The sequence below is a fragment of the Taudactylus pleione genome, unplaced genomic scaffold, assembly GCF_031769625.1.
Source record: "Taudactylus pleione unplaced genomic scaffold, aTauple2 ptg000244l, whole genome shotgun sequence".
In the NCBI taxonomy this organism is placed as follows: domain Eukaryota; kingdom Metazoa; phylum Chordata; class Amphibia; order Anura; family Myobatrachidae; genus Taudactylus; species Taudactylus pleione.
Window position 1 is genome coordinate 322,126 of NW_028284646.1, and position 19,001 is coordinate 341,126.

The 19,001-nt window shown below is 39.2% G+C and overlaps 1 protein-coding gene across 1 annotated transcript in view; it reads right to left on the reverse strand.

The window, feature by feature from the left end:
• HCRTR2 (hypocretin receptor 2) overlaps window positions 1-19,001 on the reverse strand; it is a 78,100-nt gene that overhangs the window by 21,403 nt on the left and 37,696 nt on the right. Inside the window, exons 3-4 of the mRNA XM_088479744.1 lie at window positions 13,163-13,406; window positions 2,498-2,613 (exon numbers count right to left, since the gene is read on the reverse strand). Of these exons, the coding sequence (XP_088335870.1) occupies window positions 2,498-2,613; window positions 13,163-13,406 (360 nt within the window). The remainder of the gene's footprint in view (window positions 1-2,497; window positions 2,614-13,162; window positions 13,407-19,001) is intronic.

The window sequence follows — 19,001 nt, forward strand, 5'->3', positions numbered from 1 at the left end:
TTAACTTTCTATATCATTAGAGTGCACAAAACACAATATAAACTATTTTTTTTAAAGTAAGTTAAATGACAAAATTATTTTGCAACATCTTCAGCCACAGAGCAAAAAACTCAGAATGTAATATCAATATAAATTCCTGTGAGCTCTGATTTGCTTCAGATACAGTATATACTGTAGTAACATATTCCAAATTGTATACCTCCATTTCCACAGAATATATCTAAAAAAATCTGATTGGCTGGAATTTCCATACAGAGATGACTTATCACCTCTGGTTTTGTTTGATGAATTAAACTGCAATAATGGATGAGTAGTTTTATGTTTATTAAGTAGACTTATGAATACTTTATCTGAAACTAATTTAAAGTGTGAAAAAATAAATGTAAAATATTTATAATATTGACTGTTAACATAGTTCTAACAGATCTCGGGAGCAGAGAATGATTTGGTGCAAGTTTCAATAATATTGAAATCCCTACAATACTGGGGAATCAAATCACATGATAGCTTAAAAATGATGAAATATGAAATTATAAGATAAAAATAACATAGGATTGAATGCATTATAAAATTATATTAGAAGTTACCGAGGTCTGTAGCCATATAAATTCCTTCATACAGTTTCTTAGTAAATGTCTAATATCTGTCACTTTTTCATCTTAATTTCTGCCGCCCATAATACAATTAGTCCCACTGTTTCCATCAGCAAATACACAAATGTAGAGACGTACTGTACATGAAATGCTCTGCTGTACAGATGGCTCAATTCTGCTCATGAAGAGCATGTAACAGTAATATATAAATCATAAAATGATGCACAATAAACAGCACAAAAAGAATTGCTGCTAGGATTGCAAATAAAGAAGATCACATACCAGACTCCTCAGAAATAGAACAGTAAAAGGAAGTCTTTAAATGGGGATGTAGTTTATATCATGGCTGATGGCATGCTGGGGCAGGAATCCTGACAACAGTCAGAATCCCGGCACCAGCAGACCAACCGCCGGCATCCCGATGGTAAGTATTGGGGTAAGGGGGAGGGTTAGGGTTGGGCTGTGGGGGGTGGGGAAGGGATAGGTTTAGGCTGTGGAGAGGGAGGGTTAGGTGTAGGGTTAGAGTTAGGATACTTATCTGCAGGTTTCGGTATCCTAACCCTGTCAGGATTTCGGCTTTGGGTTTTTGACTGGCAGGATCCTGAGCACTGGTATCCCGTATCCAACCCCTTAAATTATGTAATCCTCATACAATTTCCATTGGTAACCAGAAGGATTCATGCAATTAGTTCATTTGTCCTCATATCTTCAGAAATGTTTAACTGTACTTTCTCCTCATGAAAGGGTCTGAAACACGTTAAGCGTTGCATTTATATGGACTCCTGATGACTAACAGTAGGGAATTTCCAATGGCTGGTGCTTCCTATGGCAGACTCTGTGTCTGGGACTGTGATCTGCTGGTTCCTAATTAACATCAAGGTAGAAGAGTGGTAGGCACTTTAGCAACCCTGTGAAGTCATACTATGGAGTATTTATATGACTGTTTACATTTTCAAATTGTGAGTGCATTTGTTTATTAAATTGATTTTATGTGCCAAAAAGTCTCTGTGCTACTATTCTGTTCTTGGGGTGTTCTCCCTATCCTATGTGTGAGCAAAGGATGAGAGGAGACATGTGTTCATTTTAGAATACTTAAAATTTAAGAGGAGAAAGTTGAGTTACCATTTCTGAAAATATCTATGAGGACAAATGAACTAATTACACCAATCCTTCTGGTTACCAAGAGAAATCCTATGAGGATTACATAATTTAAAGACTTGGTTTTTAAAAAGGGTGATTCATTCCAGATTTATTTTGTACTGTGAAAGGCACTGTGGTACATTGCATTGCTCACTTGGGTGTCTTTAGGATACGTTTCTGATTGTGTTCTAAGTTATCATTTTAATTAGATAAGGGCTGAGGTATTGCACAATATTTTATTAACCATGAAGAATATGTGTCAGTTGGAGTCAAATTAACTGTACCCAGGCGAGCATGCATTTAATTGTCATGTACTGAAGTCATACCTTTGCTCAAAATGTATTACTCACTTTGTTTAATAATTATTAAAATGACAGTAACAGTGGTGCACAAGTACATTAAATGGTATTGACGTTAATAACATTCAACATGTAGCATGGGAATCAGCAGTGTTATAAAGATCAGAATAACAGTAGTAAACGGTAATATTCATATCACTATGTATAGGCAAAAATAAATATCTATCTAAGAAATAAAGTATTTTACCCTTTTTGTTCTTCAAAATCATGACAGAAAGACTTTGATTAATGAACTTAAATAAAACCAGAATTATGCTGACGTCTAGTCTCTATACTGATTTTGGCCACACATAACACATCTTTAAATGCAATCCCAGTAGTTTACATGATAATAGTTCAACAATAAAACATAATTTAGAAATAATTAAATTAATATTGAAATAAATTATACAAAATAGATCTTACCTGGCGACACCACAATTTACGAAAAATTTGCAAATATGCTAAAATCATCAGGCACAATGGAACCATATAAGTTATGAAGAAGAAACATATGTGATATACTTTAGAGTATATGTCACCTAAAATAAAAACATAAACATTCTAATGAATTACACAATAGAATAAAGCAATAAGCAAAGACATCTGAACTTAACATACTTCAGTTGCAACATTAAAATTGTGCACATTGCATAAAACATTTTGTTGCTAATGTCCATTAGTTTATACCCTTTTACAAACATTTTCCTCCCACATAACTGTAGTAATAAATGGAGCAAGAAGGAAACAACTTTTAAAGATAAAAGGCCTGATGCACAGTTGGATGTCATTACCCAAAAAAACATACAGTAGGTGTAAATTGTGCCCATTAAAATTAGCATAGGAACCACCACTAGGCTATGTCAGCCAGGGTTGGTGGCATTTTAACAGGGAAACACACAATGTGAAGTACCCCAGCAGTAATAACAACACATTCTATGCCTGTCAGCATGTGGTTCTATTCCCAGAAGGATGAGGTCCACAAATAAAAGATGGGTCTCTCAGCCCTAGGATATCACTAGGTCTCTTCACAAACCTTAGATTGTTGGGTTTGGGAGAATTACATAAATTAAAGTTATAGTCACTGGTCCAACAAGCCCTGGTCACCTAAAAGTGGTTAGGTACTGGTGCTTGCACTACTACAATTTCCAATACACCCATGGCTATCAGGGCATGCTGGCATTTGAAGAACTACAAGTGCCAGTATCTCAATTATCAAGAGCCCATTGGCACCAGCAGTGCATCTTGGAAATGATGGAACAAAACACATACCTTGTGAAAAATAAATAAACTATAAACGCACACCGTCAAACTCTAATTTAGTTCTTAACTGATTCCTTTGGTATCTTACTTCAGAATATGTGAAATCCTCACAGCAAGGCTATCACTCCTTTGTTTGCATCGGGACTCAGCAACAAACAAGTTGATTAGCATTTTATGAGAGATTATTTTTTTAACCCCAGCAATGCCTGGTTGACCCCTGAAAAAATTAAGTCATGCCAAAGGAAATTGGAATGAAATTAATTCAAGAATGATGGTTGGGTCCACAAACAGTGCAGAGTGCAATTTGACCACTGGATCCATGCAGAAGGAAAAATAGTAAAAGCCCATATACATTGAGAACATATTTACTTATAGGTAGGAACTGTGGCCAAGAATCTGAAAATATTCTTCCAGAGCTCATAGACAAGCCTGCATTATTCTATCCATTGAGACTATTTTGAGTCTCTTTTGACAAATACTTCACAATCCAAGGGTTCTCCAGCTACTTCATTATAGAGATAGGACTATGCCTCACTTCGTAGATTATAATGAAATTGATCAATCCTACACTGCCACCTTCACCCTGACATCATCCCAATAGTAGCAAGTAGCCAACCACCATCTTCAGACATGCAGCCTTAAGTGTATGAATCTGCACATATCAGGCAAGTTTTGTAGACTATTTCTGCCAGGAAGACCTTTTCTTAGACATAAATAAATGCAAAAACAAATCACTTTCGAAAGCCATTTTGTTAAGGTGATACCGGGCTGTTCACTCAGTACACTATTTATGATTCATAACTCACACTAGACTGTACATTATCAGATCAGTTGATTTTCAGAGCCTGCATGATATTGAAACCTAGCTAACTCAACACAACTCAACTCTGTCACGATCCTGATTAATTTCTCTCATATGCTATTAGTTTGTATTGTGATTTACCTACGCCACCTGTCCTGTGTGTCAGGATATTCTGATTTGCCTGGGAATTCTGTTCAGTATGCAGGCTGCAACACCTCCCGTGTGAGCATGAGACTCTGCTATTCCTTCCAGGCTGATTATTCACCTGAGTTCTTCTGTCTGTGAAGCCTGCAGATTACTGATTAGAACAGTGTTTGCAGTCCAATTAGTAGTGCTGGTCTTGAGCTGCAAAGATTATTTAGATGCATTTGCTCTCAGTGCCTGTTATTCTCTACACTTCCACAGTTTACTAGAACTCAGACTGCACACCAGAGCTCCGTCCACAACTCAGTATGGGTGCAACCATGTTGGACTCAGTCACCTGACTCTCCATCACCATTCAGAGTGCTGCTCCCAGACCAACTGACCTCAGCAGCCTAATCCCAATGGTCCAGGAGTATATAAGGAACTTCTTGGTAGTCTGCTGGTGCCAGTGCTTTGTTTTCTGTATCCTGCAGCAGGATGTTAGATTATTTCTTCGGATTCTTCAACACAGTGACTACCAGCGTAGTTCCCATCACCAGCGCTCCTGGCCTCAGCTGTTCCGAGGCAATCCCGGTGTTCAGTATTCCAGTTCAATCCCGGTGTCTAGCATTCTGGTTCAATCCTGGTGTCCAGCATTCTGGTTCAATCCCAGTGTTCAGCATTCCTGTTCAATCCCGGTGTCCAGTATTCTGGTTCAATCCCAGTGTCCAGTATTCTGGTTCAATCCAAGTGTCCAGTATTCCGGTTCAATCCCACACTTCCTTTCTAAAATTTCCTGGCGCTTTCCTGCAAATAAAGCCCTTTATGTCAACAGAAAACACTGGAATAATTTCCACCTTCCAGCCCGACTCCTTGGAAATATATAAAGCTAGGTGTAGAAGCACACCTGATTATCACCATGCTAGATGATGGAGAGGCTGTGCAGCACCTAGGTCCTTGCTACAGGTGGGTATGAAATACCGGCGGCTGACTAGCCGCTGGAAGCCCAAAGGAGCTGAATCCTGACAGTGGCGGTAAGTAATCCCCCCTTCCCACAACCAAAACCTAACTCTCCAGGGTGCCTAACCCTAACATCCCCCCCAGTGGTGCCTAACCCTAATTTCCCCCGAATGAGTGACAGGATGCCAGCGTTTGGGGGTGGTGATGGGGGAGTGGTCAAAGAAATGCAGGCGTGTCTGTCCATTTGAACACTGTTTCCTGGACATGCATAAATTAGCCACTGCAGCGACATTCGCAGTACTCACTCCGTGCGACAAGAGTTGCAAATTCTTAGTCAGGTCAGATTTGCTGTAATTCTGCGTAAGGGTCTGATGTTACTAGATGTTACTGATGTATCCTGTGTTTGTGTCTTTCATGACTCTCTTTGCTACTCCTTAGATTTCTTGCTATTTACCATATGCTGCTGTGTATCATCACCTGTCAGTGCTGCAGCTTCCCAGCTGCATATAGACCTGCTCTAACCACGTCAGTCAGCCAGCAAGTATACCATTACCTGCTTACCATCTGCCACTGTGTATTATCACCTGTCAGCGCCACAGCATCCACACTGCATACGGATCTACTCCTAACAATTCATTCAGTCGGCAAGACTACAGTTACCTGCTTACCATCTACCCCTCTGTATCCTCACCTGTCAGCGTGACAACTACAACACTGCATACCAACTAGTTACTCCTTAGTGGAGAGCCGGCAAGTGCAGCCGCAGTCTTCATTTCATCATTCTGCTGGCACAGTGCATGCAAGTTACCAATTCAGTGGTTTCCCTGTGCTGTGCTATTGTCTTGGGCTGGTTCAGAGAAGGGTGCTGGTTCCAGGGCTATGGTTCATTTTGCAATATACAGTCTGTAAATTGAGGTATTCAGTAACCTGTATTACTTATCCTGACTCTCAGTTTCTGAGTTCCTGTTTGGGTTCCAGTTACAGATCTTGCATCAGAGCAGTACCAGAGTTACAGCTTCCTCAAGCTGTACTCTGACTACATTAGTCTCAGATTCCTGGCCTCAATTCTGAGTTCCTATCTACCAGTACTATATTGTTCTGAGTCCTGGAGTTCACCATTGTCTCAGGAGTATATAGCTGGTCTTGCTGGCCTTCGCAGGTCACTAGGCAAAGGGTTGCCCAGTGGAACTGATCTGTTCACTCCAGTTCCAGTTCGGTATCCATGCATATCACTAGCCTGTGGTTCCTACATTGTAACTAGTGTGCCTACTCTCCTGTTTATACCCATGAACCAAAGTATTATTAAGCCGCCTCATTCCTATGCACATTCGTCATACCTAAGGGTCCCTGATCGGATCTACAGAATACCAAGATGGTGACAGTATCTGTATAATATGTGCATATATTCACAGCTCAGTTGCCAATTTTTCTCTGTGGTGACTTTTTCTCACAGCCGGGGGTCTACTTAGTGGCTTCACGTTCAGGAATGCTATTGTCTTTATTTGTAATGCATTTGTAAATCAATTATTAAAGTATTTTCATATGTACTGAACTAAAAGATATTCCAATGATTTCTTTAATCCAGGGATAACTAGGTGAGTTATTTTAAATTGTCTGATACTGTATTTTACAAATATTTCAAAAACATATACAGTATATTTGTGTCTATGAAAGTACTTTTATACCTTCACATGATCTCACATATTCCCTGCAATTATATATAATTGTTGTGTATCACATAGTGATGCATCTCTGAATAATTGCTATACCTAAATTGGATCTGCTGGGGTTCCATTCTATAAAATACAGAATTATCTTAAATGCTACAGCAGCTGTTAAAACTGTTGGACTCATGCAAGGCATTGTATAAAGCAAGTGAACCTTGCAACACTGCAGGGAAAAAAGTTATAACTTTTTTAAATATACTCAACAAAAAGATTTTTATCATCCATTCTAAACAGCTAGAAGAGACAATGGGCCTGATTCAGACACACTCGCAAGCGGCTGTCCGCTCGCAAGTGGGTCGATGTTGTGCACTGCGCACGCGCACGACGGCGGGAGCTCCGTCGTGCGCATGCGCCAGACGCGACGAGCGAAGGACTTTCCTTCGCTCGTTGTGTCTGATCAAAGTGGGCGTGCTGTCGATGTTGATTGACAGCAGGCCCCCTTTGGTGGGCGTGCCGGGGGCATGCCTCCCTGACGGGGGCGTTCCCAAGGTAACGCCTACCGTCAAAAGCCGGCCCACTGATATCACTAGTGATGTCAGTGGGAGTGATTTTGCCTCTGATAGAGCCAAAATCACTCCGGGCCTTGCGGTTGAAAAACTCAACCGCAGGCTCCGGCTCGCAGTGGCGATGGTCGCGATGGTCAAGACCATCGCGGCCATCAAACTGCACGCTCGTATAGGCTGTGGGTGGAGGGCGGCCCTCATTCAGAGCGTGCGCTCTGCTCAGAGCGTACGGCTCTGAATGAGGGCCCATGTTGTCATCAGGCTACCGTATTCTTTACAGAATGGAGCTATTCTCTGAAGTGAATTAATAACTGACTTCATTGACGACAGCATGCACAGTGTGTGCCCCATTATAGATTAATGCTTAGCATTAACTCCAAATTCTTCAAGGCTAAAGAGTCATGTAGTCATGCAATTTTACAGACTGTGGGCCTGATGCAGAACTGAACGTATGCCAGTTTGTAGAGCATATAGTTTGTTTTGGTACCGCTCATTCTCCAGAATCAAGTGTTTTCAAGTATGAATGATGCAGACTCATGCGCTTCACTTGCACCTTAGGGCTGCAGCCGGTCTCTAATAGGGTCTTCTCACATAAAGTTCAAAGGACATTTTGATGCAACTGTGAGTTGATGTTTGCAGAGTTGGCTGGAGCCATAAATACTGTTTGCCTGTTTAAATGAATATCATTTTCAACAAGCATTGGCTGGTTCAAGTACACATTAGTGATGATGATGACTACCAAACCAAGGGCCTGATTCAGAGATGTTTAGGGGTCTGCGCATGTGCAGATCTCACTGAAATTTGGGGGGCAGAGTGTGAGCGTGGCTGGCCACCATTCCCTGAAACAGAGGAGTGTTGCTCCTGTTATCTGCGAGGGACAGGTGGACGCCGATTTCCTTGCCAATGGAGCAACCATTATGACCATCGGTCACAGTGGTTACGATGGTGATCCAAGGAACTCAGATTGGAAATGCAGCAAGGAGGTGTCTATTTCATACAGGCACCTACTGCTGCATTTATATTTTGTTGGACGGTATTGCACAGTCGCTGATTCTGTGCAATGCTGTCTATCTCTAAATCATGTTCCAAAAGTAGAGATAAGTGCAACTTTTCCATAAACTAATTATTTCTGTGCCTACAAAGAGGGGGCATCTATATCCGATTTGCTTTCAACTAATATTTGAATCATATATTGTGGATACTTTAGTGTATTTAGTATAAAAATAATAAAAACCTTAATTTAATTTTATTGTGGATAATTTAGCTTATATTGAATAAAATATTATGTTATCATTGTTTAACATAAAAATAAATATTTTCCTGTAAGAATGTTATACTATTTGTTTAGTTATTTCCATTAATTTAAAATACACTTTAATCAGGTGAGATGCATTTGCTGCATAGTCTGTCTTATGTGCTTTGACACCCTTGATATTTAATTGTATATTCAAGTCCATTAACTAATAATTAGCGTTAAAGTCATTGCACTTGACAAGCATTTATCTTACACATTACATTGATTTTTATATTTGGCTGCTTTTGTAAGTTTTGACTACAATTTTAATATAATACACAGCAAATAATATGCATTACCAATAGAAAAAATACTTAATGGGTGTAATGTAGGCTTTTTACTTTTGTATTCCAATACATAAAGTAACAATTGTTACTCTTTAATTTTGAAGGCAATATTTTATTTGTATGAAAGTTTAGTTAAATTTGACATTACAGATGATCTTTTGCTCACAACGCATACTGCAAATTGCAAAATGTCAAGTAAAATGTCAAATAAATGCTAACTCGCTACAATTATAACAGTTCAATATTCTTTTACAACTTTTAATTTATGTCCTTCACTTCTGTGCAAAAACTCACTTTAACATAATTATTGTTTTGTCATTTTATTGCACATCCCTAGTATAATTTAAGATTAGAAATGTATTTTTTAAGTTCACATTGCATGAGTTTTAGGAATTTTTAAAAACTGCATTGCATCTTCAGATTTTGAGAATAATTTTTCCACTGACTCCCTTCCAAGAGAATAGTTTTTAATATCAGTATACTTATAAAAGTCATTGTCTTTATCTTGACTTTTAACTACTTTTCAAAAGGCTAAATAGGTCTACATAACATGAACAATGAATGGACCCCTTCACTGCTATGTATGAGAAGGACTCATCCTTAGCACTGCAGGAATTCAAATGAGAGGGTGTGGGTTAAGTGGCCAAAAAGTCCCTCCTTTTTATTTGAAGCAGCTGAAAGTAGGAAAAGGTTGGAACTTGAGGACATAATTGTGCTGGGGTGTGATTATATAATTAAGCCCCACTCACTCCATTAACTACACTTTCAAAAGCCACAAAATGGTGAAGAGAGAGTATTAAAGTGCTCTCTCTCTTTCATGCTAGCACCCACAGACAAGGGTATGCTTTTTGAAAGAGGAAAGTCTTCTTTTTTAGAATGATGTGACCACTGAGAATCTATTCTCTTAAGACTATGTGTGCTCACCATGAGTGCCTCACCCTTGCACTGTAGAAATCATAATTTAGTCCATGGATACGGGAGCAAAAATTTAAACCTATAAAAAATGCTTTATAACTTTTATGTGCCGATTTTATTATTAAGGCGTTATGTTGTTTGGGAATAATGAATTAATTAATTTAAACAAGAACCACATATGTCTTGGTGGTGGTTAGAATAAACATGAACACATTTACTTTTAATTTGCTTTCTTGCAATGTTGATGAAAACTGGTAGATTTTCTTTGTTGCATGAAGATAAATAAGTAAACTAATGGTACAGTATTATCTGAAAAAAGTAATCTGAAAATAGTACAATTTGTGTGAGCACTGCATAAATAATTACTGTTACTGATGTTGGGGTGTGATCAGTCCAAAGCATGCCAGCATAAACTCATCAAGAAGAGGCTAAGGAGTACATGACAATTAATGAGCACACAGTTACCTATCCTCTTTGAACACTAAGTTATCATATGAAAACTGGTAGGATACCTTTATGAAACCCCAACTGTATAATAATCTCTATTTATAGATGTGTATAATCTGTATAATTTGGTTTGGTCCCCCCAAATCCTGTTTGATTCAGTAACCAGAAAATAATACTTGACCATTAGTTACTGTTCCTAGATTTGTATTCTCTTATAGGTCAACAGTTTGGCCTTCATTTCATCAGCAATTTATGGGGACAGCTACTGGTTTTTGTGTGGGATTTATGCGGTAAATGTACCTGTTTGAGGTAGAATGATATGATGTACCTGCTTCCACATTTAACTAATTATACTTTTTGTTTGATTTACACTAGCCACTTGTAGCTTCTTTATATCAAATGTATATGTCATAACTGTAGCAAAAGAATATGGTGGCAATATCCAGATGTGCCAAAGGTGGGGGGATGATGCTATAAAGTACCTGGTCCAGGACTGTCCTAGGGCTTGAGTTGCCAAGCAGGTACAACCATGCCCCCAAGATGGTGTGACTTTGCCCCTTCAGTGGGTCTCAAACACTTGACCATGCTTCCAAGTATTGGGCCCAATAGATCTTCCAGAAGCTCTGGCAGTATCATATCTGATTTAATGCAACTAAACATGGCTTCTTTGACATGCAGTACATGTGCTCATTTTTTCTGTTGCTATAATGGGTGTTTCCTACCTGCATGTATGTTGCTCCCATGAACTAATTTGAATGTGATTTCTCCCAATTCACTCATGATAAGTTACTGTAGTGACAATTTGCATCAGCTGGTTCCGCCAAATCCGTAACAAGGGAACAGCAGAGCTGCCTCTATAAATTGTCAAATTATACAGTTATTTTCTATAACTAGTCATCACCCAGCAATCCATTGTCAGAACACCTTTCTTATGTCAGCAGAGGCACACTGAGATTTAGATCCATAATGACCCACAGCAATATAGATCCATAAGAACAGTAGTATCTAAATTGAATAAAGATGCAAAAAGATCTTTCTTGCATCAATTAAGTAGCAATGTTTTAGTCAACAGCCCTTTGCCAAGCCATTATGTTACCTGGTGTTTCTTATAATAAAAATAGTTTTGCAACTTGATTGATTTCTACTAGATCTATATTGACTAGCATTCATGCTCCTTTGCAAACCAATGTAATGACAAACAAAGAGTAGTAATTTATCATCAAAACAATGCAGAAAAAAACTTTTTGTGCATTATTTCACCTTTATTGCCCATTCAAGTCCAAACATACATAGCTACCCACTGGTCTACACAAATAAACGGGATGCAGTCAGGAAGCCTATGGTAGAAATGCCGATCGCCGGCTTCCCGACTGTCAAATCCTGGCAGGGTACTAATGACAAGCGTAGAAATCCCGACGGCTGTTATTAGACCTACACCGGGAGCCCAACGCCCAGCATACCGAACGAAGGTAAGCCGGGCACAGACAGCTGCCGGGGGGGAGAGGGTTAGGTTTCAGGGCTCCTGGGGGGACTTAGGGTTAGGCAACCCCCCCAGGAGGGTTAAGCTAGGGAAAGGGGGGGTTAAGCACCCCCACGGGAGACTTAAGTTTAGGCTGTGGGGATGGGGGATAGGTTTAGGCACTTAGCAGGGGAGTTAGGGTTAGGCATGAAGGGGGGAGGTTAGGGTTAGGCACCCCTAAGAGAGGGTTAGGGTTAAGGGGGTGTAGGGATAGCGTTACTTACCTAAATCCGCTTTCAGGATCTTCACACCAGCCAGGCTTCCAGCATCGGGATTTGAACCGCCGGCCGTGCGGCCAGCAGTAATACATACTAATTCCAAATAAACACAGGCTACAATGCCCCTTTATTATTTCAAACAAAAAATATCTTAATTCAAGCTTAGATACTTACTACCATATTAATCCTTAAAAACAGGGCATGGCTCCATAACCTTGTTCACAGTAGAAAGGCAAAGAAATATTGATGGGAGTGCACCATGTACGGTATTATTTCCAGCATACAGTACTGTATGTTACAGGTTGAGTCTTCCATATCCAAATATTCCGAAATACGGAATATTCCGAATTACGGAATAATTTTGGCATGACTGAAATAATAAAACCTTTGATTTTTGATGGTTCAATGTACACAAACTTTGTCTAAGGCACAAATTATTAAAAATATGGTATAAAATTACCTTCAGGCTGTGTGTAAATGAAACATAAATTTATTTCATGTATGTACACAAACTTTGCTTGAGCCACAAAATTATTGAAAATATTGTATAAAATGAGCTGCAGGCTATGTGTATAAGGTGCATATAACACATATATACATTCTGTGTGTATATTGGGGTCCCATTCCCAAGATATTTCATTATGATATGCAATTATTCCAAAATACAGAATATTCCGTTATCCAAAATACCCCTGGTCCCAAGCATTTTGGATATGGGAGACTCAACCTGTATCATTTTGAAACTAAAGAGACATCATACAGTACCAAAACAGTACCTGCATGCATGAGCCATACCAATACACTGCTTGTATGTGTGAGCTGGTGTATGCATTCCACTAGTGGGCAATGTTTATTTCTAATATTTATTATTATTTTTGTTATAACTTATCAGTTAATAACACATATTTTAGCTATCAAATTGGATTTGCATCCTTACTCACATCTCCCCCATAATGCTAGAATGCAGTTTTAATATGAATAACAATAATTCAATTCTACAATAATGACATGAATAATATTGCAGATCACTCACCTTCCCAGCGCTCATCACAGACTGTGAATAAAATTGTTTTGTTGGCTAAATCTGGAAACACGCTGTTACACTCCATAACAATCGCCTGGGGGATCATTATAACGCAGGACACAATCCAAATAATGATAATGCTGTTTCTTGCTCTCTTGGCAGTACTTTTAAACATTAATGGATGGCAAATTGCATACCATCTATCCAAGGCTATGCAACTGAGCGTCAGCACAGAAACTGAAACTGATACAGTCTAAAAAGAGAGATACAATAAATAATTTCTCACTAAATTACTAATTGTGTATAACAACATTCAATATTCAGTATTCATTCTAACCCTACACAATATTATTATTAAAAAGTATTAAACTGTTGTATAAAAGAGAATGTTCTTACATAATCTATAAATATGATTTCGTTTTGTAAATTAAGTTTGCTTCGTACGTATGGTTACTGTCTAGATAAACTACACTTTGCGATAACGGGCAAGAGATTCCCTACTATATTCTAATGCTGCCCACACACATAATGATCTGCACACGAAGAGCCGATGTGTACGATTTCCCTTGAAACTCTCCCCGGCAGCTCTGTACACGATCTGCACACGATTTGGTGTCCAATCTTCAAACGATCTCTCCTGCAGTCAGACTTTCACAGTGCATCGCCTCCTAGTTTGTCAGCTCTACCCTACTGCATGGCAGATCTGACGATGTGATGTGCGACCAGCGGGGACACGCATCGCATCGTGATTGTGAGTGGGGACTCACGATTTACTCTAAATTTGGCCATATTTTACACGATCTGTCATTACAATGTGTTGGAATTGGCCAGATTGGGTAAAATATCACCGTGTGTGTGGCCAGCTTTATACTACTGATTATTTACAACATCCATTTTAAGTCATTGTTAAACAAACAACTAAAGTTGTAACGCGTGTTTATAAGAAGCGTGTTGTGGGGAATCGGTATGAACCGGCGGTTCGATTCCTGGCAGCCCGACAGATGAATAGATCCTGGCAGTGGCAGCCCGACAGCGCCGGAGATCCCGATCATCCTGAGGTAAGTAATAACTAACCTAACCAAACCCCCCTAACCCTCCCAAATGCGTAACCCTAATCCCCCCTGTAAGTGCCTAACCCTAACCCCCCCCTTCCCCGCTGCCTAAACCTAAGTCCCCCCCGGGGGTGCCTAACCCTAACCCTCCCTCCCCCTAGCCTAACCCTAGACCTCCTGGGGGGGTGCCTAACCCTAAGTCCCCCCCAGGTGTGCTAAACCAACCCTCCCCCACCACGGCTGTCTGCTTGCGGCGCCCGGCATCCCTTCGATCGGGATGCCGGGCGCCTGTCTCCCAGTGTCGGGAAAATGACAGGCATCTAGATATAGATGCCTGTCATTTAACCCACGCAGGGAAAAAGCAGTCAGGAAGCCAGCTGTCGGGATCACGTCAGCCGGTTTCCCGATTGCATCTCTGTTGTGGTATGTGATACAGTATGTGTTATTTGTAATGGAATTAGTGGATAGAGGAGTACTTGTTAGAAATTTGAGACAAGTGATTTAAATGTATGATTAATGACAACTGAGCATGAAGTGTGAATAGCGATTAAGACCAGTGATTAATGATGATGAATTAGAAGTAACGTAATGATATTCCCCACATTATGCTTTAATTATGTTTTAGATTTTAAATATAAGGACATAAGCCAAACAAGGGAGTTACTTGCTTCTGATAATTCCACCATAAAAAAGGCATTTCTTCATCCCTTGCTCCAGATTATGCAGAGAACAGCTATGAATTCATTAAGCATAGAAGTAAACATTTTGGAAGCTCTAACAACATAGCAGACTTTAATTCAGATGGCACTGCAGGTTAAGTGACTCATAGAAAATAAAGACAAAGCTGAAAGAGTATGTGTACTGGTTTCTGGTTTTAATTAACATTTATATGTCACCCAATACTAGTTCATGATTTACGCAGGCAACTGACAGTCTATTTTTTACAATGTAGAACCATCTTACAGGACAGGTTCAGCATGCCCTGCCATAGTTTTAGCACAGTGGTGGAGATGTACTAAGCTCTGGAAAGTGATAAATTGAAAAGTGATAACATACCAGCCACTTAGCTCCTGTCACGTTACAGGCTGTCATTGAAAAATGACAGTTAGGAGCTAATTGGTTGGTAGTTTATCACTCTTCAATTTATCACTTAGTACATATGCCCCCCTAGTATCAGTAAAACTGTATCAGGGCATGCTCAGTTGTGTAGTTCCACAGCAGCTTGAGTGCCAGAGATTGCCTACCTCTCTTTTAGAAATGTACTGTTCCTACAAGAAGGGTGAAATAGAGCACTTATTTGCTCACAGACTAACCATTCACTGACTCTTTATTCCAACAAACAATTGTTATAATTAATATACACAGTCATGGACAGAAGAGAACACGTCTAATTTCTTTGAAAGACTCTTCTGCCATGTAATTCTGTCCTCTTGTATCTTAATCTATCTTGCTATATGGTAATAAATGGGTCATATCCTCAAATTAGCAGTTTTCATTACACGGATAACCAGATCTACAATAGAATCTTCTATTAGTTTGAGTAATTATCTTCAAAAGTCAGAAACAACACTGCACTAACACACATATCTTCACTTGTTTCTAAATATCTCCCAACTTGATCATTCTGTTCTGTCTCTCTCATTTGGTCCAACTACCAATTATAGGACTTTTTAAAGGTTGCACCCATTCTGTGTTATGCTCTCCTTTGCCCAATAAGGCTTTCTTCTAGCCCAAATCATTCCCAAAACCTCATATCTTCAGACAAGCTTATCAAATTCAAAAGCTACCCCCTAACCTCTAGGCTGTCTACCCTACTTCCATCTCACATAAGACAGGTGTGTTCTCTTTCCATGCTCAAATAACCCTATAACCCCCAGACGTAACATTGCTCTGTGAATGGATCTATTAGTCCCACAAAGCACTTTTTACCCTGGCAGGACTAATGTGCATTGTGTGACACTTACCTGTATCTCCATGCATCACACTCCTACCGTACTATCCTATACATTGTGCATGACCCTCTTACTGTACCTCTGTCTGTCTGTTATTACCCAGTCTCATTTCATTAAGTTGTTTGTTTCCAATTATAAAGAACTGGAATATATGCTGATGCTGTATAAATAAATGTTAATACATAAATTGTTACATGCTATATACATCAAATACCACTCATCATTCTGACTTTTTTGGAAGTGTGTGTGGGAACATGTCATTGTCTGGAGAGACTAAGGGGTAAATATAATAGCATGTGGACTGTAGGCATCAGCGAATTCTGTGTGAGACTGCCCAATGTTTTAAAGTAGTAGTTATTTAAAAGACAAAATCAGGTTGAATTTGCCTTTTAAGTGGCTGTTACTTTAAAACATTGTGCAGTCTCGCACAAAACCCGCCGATGCCTGCAGACTGCAGGCTATTATATAAACAGCTCTTAGGAGTAAATGTATCAACCATGTGTATATTAAGAACTTTTAAAATGATAGAAATGCGACATAATTCTTTTAGGACCTAAATAAGGAAAACATTGTTTTATGTGAAAGAATAGGTATAACAAATTGATTACATTACTATTATTCATTACTAATCATTTTATTTTATTCATACATTATATATCTCATCCTCACTATCATGCACTCAACTCATCAATTGACCAACGGTGGTCGCAGTGAGGATTTGTGCGCAGAGTGAATGACAGTCTGTGTGTGTTTGTATCGTAGCTGCTTTCAATCAAGGGTATATTATGCTTAGTTAGATGTAGCTCACAAGCCAGCATTTGTCTATATGTTACCCTCGGTACCTGAGAGGTGAGGTGTATTTGCTGTACCTGCAATTTAATGGTGTTAGGGATTTATGGTAGTGTAGGAATTTAGAAAAATTTGGTGCCCTTGATGACAGGCTGCAAGCGTAAATGTTTTGATCAAAATATGAACATAATCCCAATGCAATTATTTGCTAGATATACAGTACACTAAAGTTGACACCGATAACCGATTTTAGAGCGAGTGTGGCCAGTCCATGAAGAGGGCAGAATTAGTACTCAACCAGTTTTATTGTGCGTCATACAAAGTGTACTGTGTATCATAATTTCAGCATATACAGGACCAGCGATCACAATAAGCAATTAGATGCCACAGTAGGGCCATCCTTCCTGAGCTGGATGTTTTTATTTTAGATGTGTGCACAATTCCAGATTATTGGAGGAAGTCCTGGAGCCTGGAGGAGCAGCAGAAGAACCTAGCACTGCCCTGGACATATATGTACATATTGGGCTCTATAGCAGTGCATCCCTATTAGTGCATGTTTTCCAGATCTCCTAGCTGGTGCACAGGTTATTTATTACTGTCTGATACATGTTAAAAGAGCCACAGGTGGTGCTATTTCTTTCATTTGTGATACTGAGAAGAACATGCAACACTAGCAAAATTTGGTACTTCCTCATCTTTGCGGCCCCCTGCTAGAGGCGCTGGTTACGCTACTTACGTATCTTCACTAGTCAGTGAAGATACGTAAGTAACATAAGGATGAGGAAATATCATTTGGCCCCTTGCCAAATGGCCCCCATCATTTGGCCCCCTTTGCTCGCCGTGCTGCGGGCACGGTGGCTCGCTTCGCTCGCCACAAGGATATCTTCCCCTCTATGCCCACTTGGATGGTAGGGAATGACGTTGGACACTGGCTGATCTTTACGCTACTTACGTATCTTCAATGACTAGTGAAGATATGCAAGTAGCGTAACCAGCGCCTCCAGCAAGGGGCAGCAAAAATGAGGAAGTGCCCAAAATTCTATTATATTACTATTTCTACTGTGGTGATGTGTGTGCTGGGGAGGGGGGTTTCCAGGTAGATGGAAACCCCCTCTGCGTTTGCCCATGCACAGGACTTGAGAGGACGTTCCAGGATCTAAAGACTGTTTTATGTGCCAGTTTTAGCTCACTATGTGGTAGGAGGCTGTGTATAATAGATTTTAAGGAAGAAGTCTGTAGGGGATTTTTATCTTTTAATTTTGTAAGTGTAATTCATTAAATAAGAAAACATTTTTTTTTAAATGATAATATCTAATACTGAAAATAGCTGATGGCAACATAAGGTTAGTTGCTTAAACATATTCTTGTCAAAACTTTTGATATCTGATTCATCTGCAGCTAAACATTTTTTGATACAAATGTTATAAACATAGAGAAGATTTAGCAAACCTTTGGAGATAAAGTGGAGAGAGATAAAGTACCAATAAATTAGTCAAACTGCCATTTTACTGGCTATTTAAAAAATGACAGGAGCCGATTGGTTGGTGCTTTATTTCTATTCACTTTATCTCTCTCCAGGGTTTGATAAATCCCTGTTGGGGCCTGTAGTTCCACTGTAAAGAATAATATTAATTTGATATTTTTGTGCCCACAGGGGCAATCTGCGTGTGGTGATGGAGCGTGCCCAAAAAAATTAAGGGGGCATATATCCATGTATATCAAGCAGTGACTTCACAATATAAAGTGCTGAGTGTAAAAAGTAAAGTGCTGGATGTGTAAATATAATTAATAGGAATATTAAAAAACAAAAAATATCTAAAAAATATTTCCAAATTACTTATTATTCTTTAGTAATCTAACAGTGATAAATAATAAAGTGCAATTCACAGTGTTTGTAAGAACCTTTATATATAATTGTTTTATATGTACACCAGTACATAGATTACCAATAATTATACATATGTGCAATAAAATAATAGTCTTAAAATCATATATAAAATATATGACAATTTTAATTCAAGACTAAAAGGACTGACCCCCTGCATGTAAGGCATA